At 49.8% G+C, this 18,171-nt stretch overlaps 1 protein-coding gene across 1 annotated transcript in view; it reads left to right on the top strand.

Annotated features, from left to right (window-relative positions):
* Nucleotides 1–18,171, top strand: part of WDR27 (WD repeat domain 27) — a 159,691-nt gene that overhangs the window by 10,606 nt on the left and 130,914 nt on the right. Inside the window, 7 exon segments of the mRNA XM_042987551.1 lie at nt 5,730–5,871; nt 10,172–10,296; nt 12,371–12,484; nt 13,698–13,749; nt 15,266–15,307; nt 15,310–15,335; nt 16,900–17,017. Of these exon segments, the coding sequence (XP_042843485.1) occupies nt 5,730–5,871; nt 10,172–10,296; nt 12,371–12,484; nt 13,698–13,749; nt 15,266–15,307; nt 15,310–15,335; nt 16,900–17,017 (619 nt within the window).

Here is an 18,171-nt window from a genome sequence, read left to right as displayed (position 1 = left end):
TGTCCGTCCCTCTGATGCTGTTTGGGTGATGCTACCTTCCGCGGACTCAGCCACCAGCCAGGGGAGGAGAATGTCAACAAAACAAAACTGCTGTGTTCATTTTTGAGTTTTAGAAAATACACTGCCTAGAATCACTTTATTAAAGAAATTTTTTCTTTAATAAGATATAAGCAAGAAAAGGTTCATCTTAATCAAGATAAGGTGAATTTTTCTAGATTTTAGATATAGCATATTTAAGGAAGCTTGTTACGTTTATTGCAGAATATTTCACATCAAACTGACAGCTTTAAAGACATGAGTTTTCATTCAAAGATTACTCCATGACTAGTGTAATTATCTCAGTGCTCTTAAGAGCAAGTTTCGTTGTACAAAATGCAAAAGTAAATTCTATCAGCATTTTTGGTATTGGGATAATCCTTATCTTCATTTTGGGCTTCTGGGCTTGGAGGCCGATGATTACCGCACATGCCTCAGTGCTGTGTCTGCCTGAGAAGCCCCTCTAACTTGCCACCTTACTGGCACTCACTTTACTACGAGTAGAAGTCGTTCATCATCATTGAAGAGAAATCTATAGTTTGATTTTTTCCTATTGAGTTATGAGAGGTTTTTCTGTGTTTCTTCAACACAACTTATGCTGATGAATTGGGCCTACGTTCTGATGTCCAGCTTGATATTTCTCACTTTTTCAGTGAGGTGTGAAAGACTCAGAGAAACGTGTCCCGGATATTACGTGCCATCGTTGCGATTGTAACAAGGTGAACACCACTGGGTAGCTACCATCCAGGCTCCTCTCAGCCTGTGCTCCCTTCTCTCCTCCCTCAACTCCTGGTGCCGCATGCTGGTTTTGCTCCTGTTGGAACTCTGTGTGAGTGGGGTCGTGCATCATGCCGGACTCCTTGATTCACTGTTAGGTTCGTGGGACCCGTCCTCGTTTTCATCACTGCGTAGTATTCCACTGCATGGATAGACCACACTTAATCCTTTCCCTTATTGGTGGAGATCTTTTTTGTTTCCATGTTTCAACTGCTACAAGCATGTTTGTATATGTTTTTTGGTACACTCGTGTGTACAGTTGCCGAGGCGCATTGAATGTGTACATTTAGTTTAGTAGATAATGCCGAGATTCCCAGAGTGTTGTACCAGCCTGCACTCCGTCAAAGGGTGTGTAAGAGTTCTAGTGGATTCACATCCTCGCCTGTACTTGGTCTTTTTACTTTTAGGCCTTTTGGTGAGGGTCAGGGTACTTATTTGTAATTTGCAATTCTTTGATGATTAAAGTACTGGCCATATGGACTTTCTCTCTTGTGACATGTGTTCAGTTTCATGCTATTTTTCTGGTGGATTATCTGTCATTTTCCTATTGACCTGAAGGAGTTCTTTATGTATTCTAAATAAAAACTTCACATTAGTTTGCGTTTTGTAGAGTTTTATGCCAGTGGAATCAGACAGTGCATACTCTTTGTGTCTGGCATCTTTCACTTAGAATGACTATTTTGGAAGTTACCTGCTTCGTTGCATGTATCAGTGGTTCATCCGTTTTCAGTATTGAGAACATTTCCCTTGTGTGAATGTACTATAATTTATTATTCATTCTCCTGGTGGTGGGCATTTAGGATATTGTCAGTTTTGAGTATTACAGATAAAATGCTGTGAATATTTGCCCATCTCTGTTTGTAAATGTCAGGTCACATTGCTTGATCGTGTTCTTTGCATCTTCTACTCATGACCTCTGGTTCTGTCACTCATTAAGAGAGGCGTATTGGAGTCTGTGGCTAGACGTAGCTTGTCTGTTTTCCTTCCGTCAGTTTTGCTCCGTGTATTTTGGAGCTCTGTCATTAAGCACATGTATGTTTAGTATCTTTATAGTCTCTTGGTGAATTGACACTCTTAATGTTATGAAGTGACATTTCTTTATCCCTGGTAATATTTCTTGTTCTGAAAATTTGGCTACGCTTTTTCTTTTTAGGGGCTACTTTTTACCTTTTTTTTTTTTTTTTTTAAGGACTTTATTGTTTTTTCAAAAGCAGTTTTAGATTGACAGCAAAATTGAGGGGATGGTACAGAGATTTCCTATATACCCCCTGTGTCAACCCCACCAAACACAACCTCCCCCACTATCAGCACCCTGCACCAGAGTCATGCATTTGTTGCAACTGATGAACCTACATTGACACATCATCATCACCCAGAGTCCACCATTTACCTTAGGGGTCAGTCTTGGTGTTGTACATTCTATAGATTTGGGCAGATATATAATGATGTCTGTCCACCATTTAATATCTGTCTTCTTATTCTCTGGGTGTTGTCTTTGATGGAGCAGAAATTTTTAATTTTAATGAAGTCCAGCCTGTCAGTTCTTTCTTTCATGGATCATGCCTTTGGTGGCTTATCTGAAAAGTCATCACCAAATTTAAGTCATCTAGATTTTCTCCTGTGTTATTTTTTAGGAGTTTGCAGTTTTCTCTATTGTATTGCCTTCGTTCCTTAGTCAGAATTCAGTTGACTGTATTTCTGGCTCTCTCTTCTCTGCCATTGATCTATTTTTCCTTTCTTGTGCCGATACCACTGCTCTTGATTAGAGTAGCTTCATAGTAAGTCTCACAGTCAGATAGTGTCAGTCCTCCAATTCTGTTGTTCTTCTTCATTATCATGAGACTATCCTGGTTCTTTGCCTCTATGTAAACTTGAAAATCAGTTTGTTGATTTTGATTGGGTTGCATTAAATCTGTAGATCAAGTTGGGAAGAACTGACATGTTGATAATATTGAGTCTTTCTATCCATGAACATGGAATATCTCTCCATTCATTTACTTTTTTGGTTTCTTTCAACAGAGTTTTATTTTTTCTCATAGAGAACTTACACAGTTTTGCTAGATTTGTCCCTCAGCATTTCGTTTGTTTGGGTGCTAATGTAAATGGTATTGTGTTTTTAATTTCAAATTTTACTTATTTATTGCTGGTATATAGGAAACCAGTGGAATTTTGTGTATTAACTTTGTATCCTACAAGCTTGCTATAATTCTTAGTTTCAGATTTTTTAAATTTATTTTTTATTTTTTATTTTTTTGCCAATTCTTTGGATTTTCTACATAGGTGAGCATATCATCCATGAACAAAGTTTTATTTCTTTTTTCTCGGTTGCTATACCTTTAAACTTCCTTTTCTATTGTTATTGCATTAGCTAAGACCCCCAGTATAATGTTGAAAAGGAGTGGTGAAGGGGACCTACTTGTCTTGTTTCTAATCTTGGTGGGGAAGCTTATAGTTTCTCACCATTTAATACATTAGCTTTTGTCATGTTGTGGATACTCTGTACCAAGTTGAGGAAGTTCCCGTCTATTCCTACTATACTGATAGTTTTTATGATGAATTGCTATTGGATTTTGTCAAATGCTTTTTCTACATTTTTGATATTTTCATGTGATTTTTTTTCTTTAGCCTGTTGATGTGATGGATTAATTATTTTCAAATGTTGAACCAGCCTTGCATATTTGGAATAAATTTCCAAATCTCGCTTGGTCATGGTATATAATTTTTTATACATTATTTGGTTTGATTTGCTAATATTTTGAATATTTGTTGAGTTTTGGATCTATGTTCATGAAATATATTGATTTTTAATTTTCTTTTCTTGTGATGTCTTTGTCTGGTTTTGGAATTAGGGTAATGCTGGCCTGATAGAATGAGTAAGGAAGTATTTACTTTGTTTCCTCTGAAAATAGTGTTTTCTGTTTTCTTTCTTCAGTCTCCTGAAAGAGATTTTGGAGAATTAGTAAAATTTCTTCCTTAAATATTGGGTAGAATTCACCAGTGGATCCATCTTGGTCTGGTGCTTTCTGTTTTGGAAGGTTATTAACTACTGATTGTTTATATCTCTGTTTAACCTTTTGAACATATGGAATAGAATGAGGACTGTTTTGACGTCCTTATCTAGTAATTCTGCAATCTGGATTGGTTCTGGTTTTGTTTCAAGGCCATCTGGAGGATTTGTCAGTAGGTGTTTTCCACGGGTATGTATTTCTCTTGGTTTTTGACTGAATGATCTTGACTCCTTGAGTACCTGATTCTTTGTGATCGACTGCTAGACAGTCTGTATTAAAAACAATGCACAGCTGGTTTGGGGCTCTGGATGACCTTAACTTCTTGCAGAGATAATTTATGTTTGCTTCTGATGGCTGGCTGGGTGAGGAGGGCACTGGCAATTTCCAGTCACTCTAAGCCAGTCAGGGATTATGAGAACTTGGAGGTGGGCTTGTGAGCACTCTTCTGTGGCCCGTTCACCTCTCCTCCTTGGACCTGGTCCTTTGGGTCACTACTCTAGCCCTGGGCGTTTGGCAACATGCCCTTCCCTCCCACTGCAGTGGGCTGTATTCTTTTTTTAAAGCAGTGTTTTAAAATGTGGTGTTTTAAGGAAAAAAATGCATGGAGTCCTCACCTTAAGGCTGTTAACTCTATTCTCAGAGGTACTTTGCAGGCAGTGGAATTCTTTGCCCTTCTCCCAATAAGATAATTCTGTTTGTACCTGAAAATGATGCATTTAATTACGCCACGTTTGTGCTTCTAGTCCCGTGAGTATCTCAGCTTTCAATGGCCTCTACCGGAATCGTCAGAAGGCTGCGTTTTGGTAGAAGTCTTCACGGGTGAATGGCCTCCTGTGCTGGATCCCTTCTCTCAGTTTCCTTCTTCTCTGGTCTTAATTCTTTGTTGCTTTCATTGCTCTCTGGTGCCTTATCTTGCTCATCCAGATGTTTTTTTGCAAATTTTGCCAGTTTTTCTTGTCGTTCTCATCAGGAGGTTGGTACAGATGAACTGGCCTGCCGTGAGCAGGTCCTCCTGTTTGCGTGATGGCCCTCACGTCAAAGCACCTACCGTGTGCTGGCTGTCAGCTCGAAAGGAGCTCCCTTAGCACAGCCCAGACAACCTCTGATCTTTCCTGATTCCATGCCATCTTCCTTATGCCCCCATTCCCCTAGGAATTCAGCCCGAACACTGATTACCTTTGCTCTTGTCCCTTTTCTATCTCGCGATGCCCGTTGGTCACAGAGTCTTTGGTTCATTGTCTGCCCCCGTCTCCATCCCTGTCACCCTAGTTCAGGCCTTTACTGTGCTGTCTTTGGAGTGTCTGGTCTCACTGTGTCCCCAGTATCGTCCCTCTTCCATCCTCGCAGCAGTGTTACAAGTCTGGTCACAGATTCCCCTGCTTGCACGTTTCTGCCGGCTTCCGGTTTCCTCATGCTTGCTCAGAACTGTGAACACGCTCGTCACGGTGTTGCACTTGCCCAGGCTTTCTGTGGCCCCATCGCCTTTCTCGCTTGTACCAGCAGCCTCGTAAATGTGCCTCGTCTCCCAGCGACCGGAACGCTCCCCTCCTCTTGCGGATCCTTCTCATTTCCTCAGCGTCCAGCACAGCGGGACCTCTGTGGCACACTGCAGGGACGCGACACACATTTGCTTAATTCATGACTGATGAGGAAGCGGAAGAGTGAGGTGACCTGTATCATTTTACTAGTGCGCGTGATCCACGATGTTGAGTAATGGTAAGATGGTTCACCTGACAGTAATTTAATAGTACGTTAACAGGAATTTTAATGAGTGAATGTATGAAAGAAGTATATTTGAAAAATTCAAGCCATTTGGTTTCTTAGGTTTGAGGTTACGCCATTATGTTCCTTTATTCTTTAAGTGTTCTCTATAGTTGATGATATTTCTCTTCTTGTTAACTTTGTTAGCCTCTAATCCTAAGAGGACACCGTCAGCCGATCACTGCTGTGACATTTGGAAATACAGTGAGTCCGCTTCTCATCTGTTCCGCATCACAGGATTATGTTATGTTGTGGAGTCTGGATGAGTGCAGACAGAAAGTGCTTCTAGGTAAATGAACCCTTAAAGTACATTTAAAAAAGTATAAAAGGGAATGACTCACCCTTAAATAGACTTGGTAACATACGGGGGCTTGGGAGCATTTTTGACTCCTTTAACCTTGAAACTGAGTGTCCAAGCTGGATGTTCTGTGTGGGAAGCTTACCAGGCATTCACATGTGCTGACTTTTGCCGTGTGTGGATCTGATATGATAGGCTCATTAGTTTTAATCTTACGTATTTCCTTATTTTGATATCTGTGATTTTTTTGGACCTCTGAAAACAGGCAACTGAAGTGTTCTTTCCTTACAGAGACCGTGAGGGGAAGGAAACATATTTCAAATAGGCAAGTAACTGTCGGTTGTGGGGAGTGCAGCAGAGAAAGGCAAGGTGTCGACAGAGGACGTGGGCAGGACACGTCCACGTGGTGTCATCTCTGGGGAGGTGACTTTTGAGCTGGGGGATGAGGAGGAGCTGGACGCAAGCGAGGGCCGGTGCCGGACTGTGGCCCCGTGCCACGTGGGAGCGGCGTTGCCGGCAGAGCCGGCCGTGTGCGCGCGGGCCCGCCCTCTGTGTGCGGAACCTGACCTGTCTGAAGAGCTGAGAGGGAGCCCACGGGGTGGGAGCATGGGGACATTCGAGCTTGAGCAAATGAAGTTGAGAAGTTAGGTGAGGACCACGGTAAGGAGTGTGAACGTTATGTGATTAGTGACACTGAGAATCCGTAGGACTACTCCAAACAGGCGTCAGGGGACCTGAGGCGACCGTGTACATGATAGCAGTATATGTCCGTGTGTATAAAACGCAGGTAATAGAATGGAAGACCTCACTTCATTTAACTTGTAGCGTGAGCGCAATATCAGTGTATCACCACAGCACACACACACGTACTTCTGTGATACACACGCACGTGGTACAGACGTAGCCACACACACATACACATAAATAGTATATACACATGCTCATACATATGCAGTACACGAACATACATAGTGCACGCAAGCACAGTGCATGCATGAATGTACATACGCATGGCACACCCACATAGAGCACGCACACGTATATAAACGTGGCATGCACATGCACGATACACATCGTACACAAAGCACATACACGTATAGCATACACACATGCACATGTAACATACATGCACGTGCAAATAGTACATACACACCTGCACATATACACACGTAGTATTTGTACGCACATATAGCACGTATATACACACCCACACATAGTGCACATATTCGATATTTATGTAGTACCCACACATGTACATACATATATGGCAACGCACATGTAAACCTACACACATACACCTACACAGATAGTCCACACATACATATGCATGCACACACATAGTACATAATGCATGCATATGTGTAGATACAATAGTACATACATGCAGGGATGTGCATACAGGCATGCATGTATACGTATAGTGCACATATATACACTTATAACATACGTATACATGCACACAGAGTATATGCAGACATACACAAATATGTAGTGCATATACATTGATGCACGCAGTGCATGCTACACACTACATGCATACGTGAGCACATATGCATATGTGCACGCACATGCATACACGCAGTACATAGACATGCATACACATATGTAGATAGACACATGTGCATATAGTACACACATAGAGCACATGCACACACATGTACATATGTATACAGCACACACGAGTGTACATGTACACAGAACATGTACACGTGTGCACAGCACATGCATAAGTATATAACCCATGTACATTTGTGTGTATGCATACACGTGTGCATACCACACATGTGAATATAGCAATAGCAACACACATGTGCCTACGTGTATAGCACGTGCACACACACGTGCATCACCATACAACACGCACACATGTACCTGTGTGTATAGCGCACACACGTGTAGTAAGCACACACCACACATGTACCTGTGTGTGCAGCACATGCTCACACATGCATGTAAGCATACAGCACACACATGTACCTGTGTATGTAAGCACACAGCACGCATACACATGTACACGTGTATCTACCATGTGCATACATGTACATAAGTATACACACGTGTACCTGTGTGTATAGCACATGCACGCATGTACATAAACAGAACGCTCACGTACATGTACATGTTGTATAGCACGTGTACACACGTGAGCGTGTGTACACAGGGCACGCACACACATCTGTACAGTGAACCCCAGGTTAGTGATTTGTTCCCCGTACGGGTCTTTGTCAATAAGTAGCCTTCCGTGTCGGAAGGGCTGTGTCCCAAGGTTTATTTTTAAGTCGCCCTGCAGACCTCCTGTACGTTTTGACACACGTGGTCCACTGCATGGACAGGGGGTCGAAGCTGGGCCCTGCACGCTCACTCGGAGCTCAGCCTGGTGGGTGTGCCTGGGCTGCTCTTGTGTCTTCGTGGAAAGCTTACACATAAGCTGCGGCAGTGGGACCGGAACGGGTTCGTTCTGCCCTCGCTGCAGGGATGGGGGGGCGGTTCTCAGAAGCCGCAGGCCGCTGCCTGTGCCCCCGTGGCCTGGACCGTGCAACGCAGCCAGGCTTGGTTTCTGCGCCCGTGGAGAAGGCATGCTCACTTACAGTACCTTCGTGTCCAAGAGCGATTTGTGTTTGCACTTGGACTTAGGAAACGGCACACGGCCTGGGACCTTGGAGTGCTCCGTCATTGGTCACTTGTCCTCAGTCTCCTTTGCTGGCTCCTTGTCACTCTCCCACCTCTTAACGTTGGCACAGGGGCTTTACCTGTTGCCCCTCAAAAATCACTTCCTTGATGACAGCCAGGCTCTGACAGCTGCCACCTGTGCTCTCGCCGAGGCCTCGGTCCCGACTGCGGCCTCGGGTGTGAACTGCCCTGGACGCGCCCACGTGCGCAGCTGGTAGCTCTGAAGCTTACCTGTCCTGACCACCTTTCCCGCACCTGCCTCCCATAGCCTTCCCTGCGGCCGCTTCGGTCAGAAGTCATGGCATTGTGTCCTGTCTTCCTTCCTCGCCTCCACGTCCTCCCAACCCACGGCTTCCGTCTGCTCTCCCTTCAGAACACGTGCAAAGCGTGGACGCTTCTCACACCTGCCTTCACCGTGCCCCGCAGGTTCACTCACTGGCGCATTGTGCTGGCGCTTCCCGCTCCCCCCGTTCTGTCCCAGTCCTGTCCCAGGGCTCTGCTCTCAACTCCACAGCCAGGGCTCCCTGCGAAATTGGAGTCTGAGTGCGTCACACCGCTGCCCAAAGCTCTCCAGGGCCTTCCCGACAAAGCTACGGGACCCCTACCTCTACCCCCAGCTTCAGGGAACGGTCCAGGCACAGTGGCCTGCCCCCGGGGCCATCTCAGGATCCTTGCTGATTCTGCCACATCCAATTCTCCGTTGCCGTGGGCCCTTCTGACCACCACCCTGGACCCCAGTCCCCTTTGGTGCTTTGCTTTTTCTTACGGTGTTCACTTCCTTCTAGCACTGTGTGTAATTCATTGACATATTTTGGTTATTGGTGTCTAAGTGCCCCCACCTCCTACCCCAGGGTAAGCTTTCCACGAAGGCGGGACTTGGTTTTGTTTGTTGGTCTATCCCAAGTGCCTGTAGAGATGCCAGGGGTGGCATCGGTGCCTGCTAGATACTCGTGGAGCGGACCCATGGGATTAGCCTGGCCGGACTAGAACTCCCACGTGGTGTGTGCACGGCTCCCTTTCTGGAGGCTCGGGGTCTTGCTGTTGACATGACCTTGCTGGACAGCAAGCAGCCTCAGTCCCATGGCCCAGCCCTGGTGGTGCTGAGTCCTCGCTGCCCGGTGCTGGCTTGGCCGAGGGGCCCTGCTTGAAGCCGCGGGCTGGCTTGTGTCGTTGCCTTGGCCCCACAGGCCTGCCCGGAGACGTCCTCGTGGCGTGGGCGGGTCTCGGAGGCTCGGATGGGCGCCCTGTGCCTTTGCCTGTCTGGAGCGAGCCCGGGCAGCTCGCGTGGCCAAGCCTGGAGCAGGTGTGGTCACGGAGGGAGGGACGAACCGGGACCGTGGGCCATTCTGTGTGACCCCCGCACGTTCGCACGTGCAGCCTTCGCAGAGCCCTGTTATCTGCAAAGGCACAGAGCCATCTTCCGACGGACGGTTCCTGCGTTCCGCATACTTCCAGAAGGACTGTTTGCACTTGATGCTTTTAGTACCGTCGAGGAGCTAACGTCGCGTCAGAGTCCTTGTTACTCCGCATCACGTAGAGAGAGAGGGCTGCGTGGTCGGTGATTCCCTGTGGCTCGTGGGCTACTCTGACGGCCTGACACTAACAGTGAAACTCCCTCTAGGGTTGACTCCTCGAGGGCTCGTCCTGGGCACCCTTCTGGGGAAGGCGCTGTATTTGAGGCTGAGCCCGGACGACCGAGCAGCTGCGGTGTGTGCCGGGAATAAAATCTTTATGCTGGATACCGAGGTGGGTGCCGCGTCTGCCGGCGGGGCCTCCCTGGGGCCCTGCCCGCCTCTCATCGACAGTATTTTCACGTGGGCGTATTTTCGTCAGGAGGTTAGGGAAAGCGAGGGAAAACACGTGTTTGTCTTGCGCTGGGAAAAAGCCCCCTGAACCAGCTACTGCTGTTTCAGGCCAGTTAGGAAACCTGTGCACGGAATCCGGCTATCAGGGTGCTGAGTGAGGGCGCTCGGTCCGACCTCGTTTCTCTCATTTCCTCCTCCTCTGCGGACCTCTCAAAGCCCTCACAGAGTGCCGCTTTCGTTGGTCTCTTTTACAAAACTTGCTTTCTTCGGGAGCTGGATGTTTCTCACTTATCTCTTCACTGGGATGGGTGTAAGGGACCGTGTCTCCCCTTCCTCTTGGTGACTTCAAGTCTCGCATCTGATTCTGAAATGGGAGCCCTGGAGGGTCAGCCAGGTGTAAGAGAGCAGGGGTGGGGCGGGGGGGGGGGTCGAAGGAGGCCTCTTGTTTCCTCAGGGTTAGTCTGCCAGAGACTTTGGGGACAGATCATCCAAGGCCTGGTGTTGTGTCTTGGCTGCTCTTTGCCAAATGAGTGCAGTTAACAAAGCTCTTAGCCTACGAAGAATGTTTTTGCCACATCCACTTAAAAAACGCTAGGTTATGGAGAACGTTAGGCATGAAATCTTACTCGAGGATCAGCTGATGGCGGGCTTTCTGTGTGCTAGGCAGTTTGGGGCCCAGAGTGTCCATTTCCGCATTCAAGTGATTTTTGGCCAAATTGTGAAATTGAGGCTCCCACAAAGGGCTAGTGTTGTCGGTGAAGTCACAGGTGAGGGGACGTGTCCTAGGGTTCAGAATGGCTTTGGGGGTTGTTCGGCGACGCGGGGCTCACCGCCCCTGTGGGACGAGCCAGGAGGGCAGAGAGCCCTGTCCGTCCCGGAAGCAGAGATGCGGGACCGGAGTCAGGTGTCAACCCCGCGGGCGAGCAGGGAGGTGGCGCGTGTTGGCTCCACCGGCCGGCCCACGCTGCCCTCTCCCTTCCTTAGCGGCCCGTACAAGGTGAGTGCGGGCTGCCCACGAACCTGGGGTGTGGTAGCACCGTTCCCCGAGCACTAGGGAGGGCCCGGTTTGTGAGACTTGCTCTGAGAGACTTTAAACGAGTGCGAGCACTTAAACTAACGTAAGCCACGACCATAAGTACTGAGAGGAAACGGGGTGTTCTTTGGGACAGTGTCGTGTTACGGAAGCTGGCGGCAGCAGGAATGCGTGTGTCCTCCCGTCCGATCTGGAAGTGAGCCTGTTCTTGTGCACATCGCTACCTCGCCTTTTGTTTTGGCCCGTCTGGTGACGAGAGGCAGAAGTGGCCGTGCCGCACAGGGGTCTCTGGTCGCTCTGGGAACGTCTTCTCGGTGTAAGCGCTTGCTTGTTGGTCAAGTCGCTGTGTGGATACTGCTGCGTGTGTGCTCCCCGCATGTGTGTGCGGGGACATGATCTTGTCTGACCGGATGCTGTAGGGGTTGAAGAGCAGTCCTGACCCCAGGTGCCCGGAGTCCCAGGTGAACAGCACCGGCACCCCTCGGCCGTGCTATGTGATTCCGGCTTGTGACGCTGTCTTCTGGGGCTGCCTGGTTGTAACAGGCTTCAGGGGCTTAGGAGGAAGGCTAGCTTGGTGGTAGCATGAACACGCTGTCCTGTTATCTCAAGACGCCGTCCCCACCCCTGCAGGGCTGTTCTGGGAAGTCCTGGCACCGGAGGGTGGCTTCAGGGCAGCCCACGGTGTAGATGGGAAGGTGCGAGAGCCCGGCCTTCCTGCTGCCTGGCTCTGTTCTGGATCGGCCCCAGTTAGCCTTGTCTCTAAACTTGCCGTGCACATGGCCCCGGGAGGCCTCTGCTTCCTTCCCTCTCAGCTCAGCCATCTGAGTTTGAACTTGTAGGTTTATATACAAGCACTTTTCACATTTGGAAAAGGGAATTGTGTAGACTTTAACAGAAACCATTTTCTGTGAGATGTATGTAACTTCTTAACAAGAGTTACCAGAACATTCAGTTACTGATCTTCCTTCACAAACTCTCCCAGAGCCGGTCTACACTAGCTGTGCTGGAGGGTCACCGGGGCCCCGTGACTGCAGCTGAGTTCTGTCCGTGGCAAACACATATCATCATTTCAGTGTCTGAAGACAGAAGCTTTAAGGTAAGGGCATGGGCACCGGGATACTTCAGATGCTTTCTAGAAGGACTTTCTGGTTTGTGGTCCCTGCACATACACTCTTGTGTCGGCCAGGAGTGTCCCAACGTCCCCAGCTGGGCTTGGGTTACCTGCGGGCCCCTCCTCCTCAAATCCAGGGCCTTCGGGAGCTAGAACATCAAATTTACTTCCATGTTACTTCCTAAGGGCCCAGAGCAGAAGAAGCATCTTCCGGTAGCAGAGGATTCAGTCAGAACTAAACTGAGGTTGAGAAGGAAAGAACTTAAAAAAAAATTTTTTAACGTTTTATTTATTTTTGAGACAGAGACAGAGCATGGACAGGGGAGGGGCAGAGAGAGAGGGAGACACGGAATCCGAAACAGGCTCCAGGCTCCGAGCTGTCAGCACAGAGCCCGATGCGGGGCTCGAACCCATGGACCGCGAGATCATGACCTGAGCCGAAGTCGGCTGCCCAACCGACTGAGCCACCCAGGCGCCCCAAGAAGGAAAGAACTTAAAATGCCAGCTAAGCTCCCATCAGGCTCTGAGCCGGCCGGTATTAGGTCTGTTATCTTATTGACCAAGTGAGGACTTCTCCATGGTGACTGGAAGAAAAGTTGAGGGTAATTTATGCACATCTGCAGAGTGACAGAGGAGAGAGATGGAAAATACTTCTGTTCTCTTCTGGAAGTTTCTGCCCCGTAGAATTGGCCTCACGGGTGCTGTTTCCCGTGCTGTGAGCAGGCCGGCTGGGCTCAGCCCCAGTCCTTCCAGCTGCTGGTGATGGATGAGCGGTGTGCCTCACTTTTCCTGTCTTTAAGATGGACATGAGGGTGCCCATTGTCTCACGGGGGCTCGGAGAATGGGAGCTGATGTTTGGAGAGCACTGGAGGGTGCCCGAAAAAATAAACGTGTACTTTTAGTCAGGGTACCAATTACTGTGGCCTTCACACCTCTTCTTGGCAACGTCTCCAGCCTCGTCTTGGGTCTTCCCAAACCCACAGATTGTTATTTCTGGAAATGCTAGCTTTCCCCCTGTGATTCTGACACCTTTCATGGTGTTGCTACGGTTTTGTTGTTTATGTGCCTGTTTTATTACTATTCTCTCCTTTAGGTAACCATTCACGTGAATTAATTTGTAATTGAGCAGAAGCATTAGTCCATGCTGTGTTAAATGGCAGAATTGGACCTCCTCTAAAAAACAAGTGTCTTTCCAAAGGTCTGGGACCATCACGCGGGATCACCACTGTACAGCTCAGCAGTGCTAACAGGTGACCGGACCTGCGGACGGATGTTCTGTCGGCGGGCCGCGTGCCGCTCTGTAGGCTGGACGCGCCCCATCCAGGGTCTCCGTGCCCCTCACGAGCAGCTGTGTCGCACCCGTCTACACAGCGTTAGGATTCACTTCACAGGCACATTTCCCGAAGTTTTTAACTTAAAATTGAGCATTTGTGTGCTTTCTGGAAGCGTCATCCAGTGAGGCCTCTGCAGGAGGCATCTGCCCCACGGGCCGGGCGTGTGGTCGGGCAGAGTTTGCACGGTCCTGCGCTGCAGGCCATCCTGTGCCCTCCTCACACTGTCTGTGCACCGGTGGGTCCCCGGCATGCGTCGGCAGGTCCCTGCAGAGCGTGCCGTCCTGGCCTGCGGTGCCCTCTGCCTCCCTCCACCTCCAGGGCTGCTGTCCCAGCACCCTGAGCGTCTCCTACTTCACATGGGGGAAGGGGCAGAGAACTAACAGAAGACGGTCCCTTTCTTGGGATGAGTCCTGTGAAAACAGCTTAACCAACGTGCAGGTGCCTTGTGATCTGGTGCAGTTTCTGCTATATTTACCAAAGGATTCAGCATTCTTCCCGGTGCCACTCATCCGTGTGTGGAACAGAATGTTTTAACAACTTGAATACGTTTGTCAATCACAGGGACAAAGCACATTTCTTAGAATTATGTTGGAATTCTTTTCCTGAAATTAATTATGTGGAATTATTTGACTGTCAAGAAAATAATTACAAACTTGATTTTGCATATTGTTTATAGTTTATGTAGGGCATACAATGGTTAAAAATTTTTTCTTAACATTTATTTATTTTTGAGAGACAGAGAGACAGAGCACGAGTGGGGGAGGGGCAGAGAGAGAGGGAGACACAGAATCTGAAGCAGCTCCAGGCTCCGAGCTGTCAGCACAGAGCCCGACGTGGGGCTTGAACTCACGGACAGCGACATCATGACCTGAGCGGAAGTCGGATGCTCAACCGACTGAGCTATCCAGGGGCCCCGGGGCATACGATGTTTTTAAATGTCCCATTTATTTTAATTCTCCTTCTGAATTCTTGACAGTTTAGATTCAGAATAAGTTTTAAATTAAATGTCACATGCTAGGCAACAATTTAAACAGTAGGCATCATTTAATTGCCGTTTTCCTGACTAGACCCACGATTTTATTCCTGTTGCAAGTTTAATGCCTATTGGGCACTAGTGCTGTTGATGGTGTGGGTGTGGGGCTGCCTGGCATCGGTCGTGTGGGAGAGCTTTGAACAGACTGGTCCGTTGGCTCCGACCTGGACTGGAAGCTTCCCCCCCAACCCCCCCCCCCCCCCGGCCTTTTTCTGGTGGGCGGTGTCGCTACTTCCCTCACACACGTTCTCAGAACGTGTCTGCACTTAAGGTTTTTATTTGCTGGTGAAGAAGTTATTTCAGGATAGTTCAGACTTGACTAAAAATATGTGTAAGTAAAACCTGGATAGCTTTCAGTTTAAATATTTACAGCTCAATTTTTACGTATTCCCACTGTAGCCTCCCCGCTCCTGAGTCTCCTCGTGGATGAAAAGAGCAAGCAGTTGTGGCGGGATGTGCAGACGGGCAGGTGAGGGGACCGCAGGCTGGAATCTCAGTTGCAAACGTGACGGTGACCGCACGAGCGTCTGCAGAGAGGTCTCTGCTCCGACGCGCGCGTGTGTTCTTTCTGGTTTGAAGACACCGTTGACCCCAGCAGCTGAGCTGTTCCTTCTGGGGCCGTGGCATCGTGTGGGGCTCACTCGCACGCACCCACAGCCTGTGAAGAGCCAGCTTTATGGAGCTTGAAAAATTGGAAGATACTTGATTTTTTTCAGAATTTAGTTTCTCAGGTGAGCCATTCAGGTGTGCTTCCCCAAGTATGGATTCTGTTCTCTTCTTACACAGTTGCTGTGGAGAAAATTTGGGCAGGATACTGTATTAGGAAATAACCAAACACCCCCATCCAGGCACTTCCGGTCAGCGCACGTGTGGGGCTCCCCACGCCAGGCAGTCCTCCACCATGCTGGCTGGACGGCCTGCAGTTTAACTCCGTTCTGACACTGTCTATGTGGAGACCCCACAGGTTGAGGGCTCAGTCCGTGAGACTCCACCCCCCTTCAGATGCCAGTCACAGGTGGTAGGTCCCCGGCTACTCGAAGTTTCTGCCCAAACTGCCTGCAAAATGGAGGTTCCCACGCCCCCGCTTGGGGTTCGACTAATTTGCTAGAGCACCTTGCAGAACTCGGGAAGCGTTTATTTACGGGTTCACCCGTCTGTTAAAGGGTGTGATGGAGAACACAGCAGCCAGATGGGGGGGTGTAGATGGCGAGGGGGGGAGTGTCCCGCGTGTAGAGCTGGGGGTGGGGTCAGCCTCCCAGTGTGGACGGGGTCACCAGCCTGGAAGCTGGGTGTAACGGAGGCTCGTCAAGTAGGTGCGATTGATTAACTCATTGCCCTTGATTAACTCATTGCCCGCTGGTGATTGAACCCAACCCAACCTCCAGGTCAGGGGCGGGACCGAAAGCTGCCAGCCTCTCATCACCTGTGGCTCCCCTGGCCACCTGATCCTGCCACCCCCCCCCCCCCCCCCCCCCCCCCCGCCTTGGGGCTTTCCAGCAGTCACCTCCTTAACGCAACCAGACACCTTTGTCCTTCTCTTCACTTGGGAAATTCCGAGGGTTTTAAAGGAGCTCTGTGTCAGGAACAGGAAGTCCACATACATGGATTTCTTAGTTATAACTCACAGTATCACGGGTGTATTTTTGGAAACGAGGAAATTTTATCTTTCTTTTTGACAAAGGTGACTGCTGTCACCCGTGTCTTTTTGCCGGGTGACACGTGGATGTATTCGCACCTGTGTGTCCGTGCCCTTCGGCTCCGAGAGACTGGCGTGGACCGTGGGGGTCAGAGCACATCGCCCTCCTGGGCGGAGTGTTGTGAGTCAGAGGGGGCGTCCGCACCCAAGTCGGGGGGCCGAAGAAGCGCCCGGAGGCTCCGCTGTGGAGGGAAGAGGGGTCCAAGCCGCCTCTGAGGCCACGTGCAGTGTGTCTCCCTCTCCTGACCCGTCTTTCTCCTTGGGCTCGAGCCACGCCCACCTGTGATGACGGGCTTCCGTGTGTGTGTGCGTGTGTGCGCCTGCTCTGCTTTCTCAGCTTTGGGTCTTCAGTTTGGTTGAAAGACATCATTATCGTTGTGTGACCCGAGTTGACCTAAAGAAGAAGAGAGAGACTTTCTCCAGGAGGGTCGAGTCCAGGTTGTGCAGCCTGCCAGGTAATGCCACTCAGACCCCACCCCCCCACCCCGCCCCATGGGGTTCCCGCCCTGGTGCTCTCCAAGCTGATCAGCCTGCGAGGGTCCTGGGTTAGGGGAGGGGGCCGGAGAGGGGGCGGGCGGGGACAAGTGGAGCGTCTGACCTCAGAGCTCCACCAGCACCAGGCAGATCTTGTGAGGGAGGATGGGGTGGGCCAGTCACCCCATCCTGTGTGCCGGGCGCTGCGGTCCGGTGACCAGGAGAGCGTGTGTTCCCCGGCCCAAGGCAGCGGCTTCCTGGCTGCTGTGGGTTGTCATGGTGCTGAGGGTCCAGGGTGGACAGACCTACCTTCCAGAGCTGTTCCATGCCGAGCTGACTGAGCAGACTGGTGCCCTGCGTGTCCCCATCCCCCACCCTCACCCGGCCTCCCCTGCGTGCCCTCCGCCCCCCCCCCCCCCCCCCCCCCGCTGCGTGACCCCATAACCTCCTGGGCCTCCCCTGTACTCCCCTGTCCCTCATCCCCTCCCCCTGGGACGCCCCTGTGCGTCCCCATCCCCTTGGGCTGGCACAGTCCCTTTGCTCTGCACTATTGTCCCTCTGCCCACGGTTGGTTCTGATGTGGGAAACAAAGGCAGAAAGACGTGATAAAGTTGAATTTCCTTATACCCTGAAGCCCACTGACAAGATACTTGAGGCCGGCAGAGGAAAATGTTTCTCAGGGAACTCCCTTTGTCTTCATGTTAGTGCTTTGCTAGAGGGAAGAACCGCCTTAGCCTGACAATAGCCAGGCCTCCAGGATCTTAAGTGTCTACTTTAGCAGACGAAAGTCCTTCTGGGGACTCCCCTAGTCTTTACCTCCCCCAGCTCCCAAGTGCATAACCTGTCACTCCTCGGGACCCCAGTGCAGCCCTTCCTGCCCTCCGGTCCTGTCCCCGTGCGTGCTTTAATAAAACCGTCCTGTTGCACGGAAGAAGTCTCAAGAATTCTTTCTTGGCTGTTGGCCCTGGACCCCCACCCCCACTCCAAACCTCATCAGCCCCTACCTGGCCACACCTCCCTTCCTCACCCTCTGCTCTCGTACCTACCACAGTGTCACAACGGGAGTGGATGGTCTGCTGGGAGAGCTGTGGACTTTCCTCCTCAGTCCAGCCTGGGACTCCTGTGGGGCACAGGC

This window comes from Panthera tigris, chromosome B2, assembly GCF_018350195.1.
Source record: "Panthera tigris isolate Pti1 chromosome B2, P.tigris_Pti1_mat1.1, whole genome shotgun sequence".
In the NCBI taxonomy this organism is placed as follows: Eukaryota; Metazoa; Chordata; class Mammalia; order Carnivora; family Felidae; genus Panthera; species Panthera tigris.
Note: the sequence above shows the minus strand (reverse complement) of the source record. Positions and strands in the feature narration are given on the sequence as shown.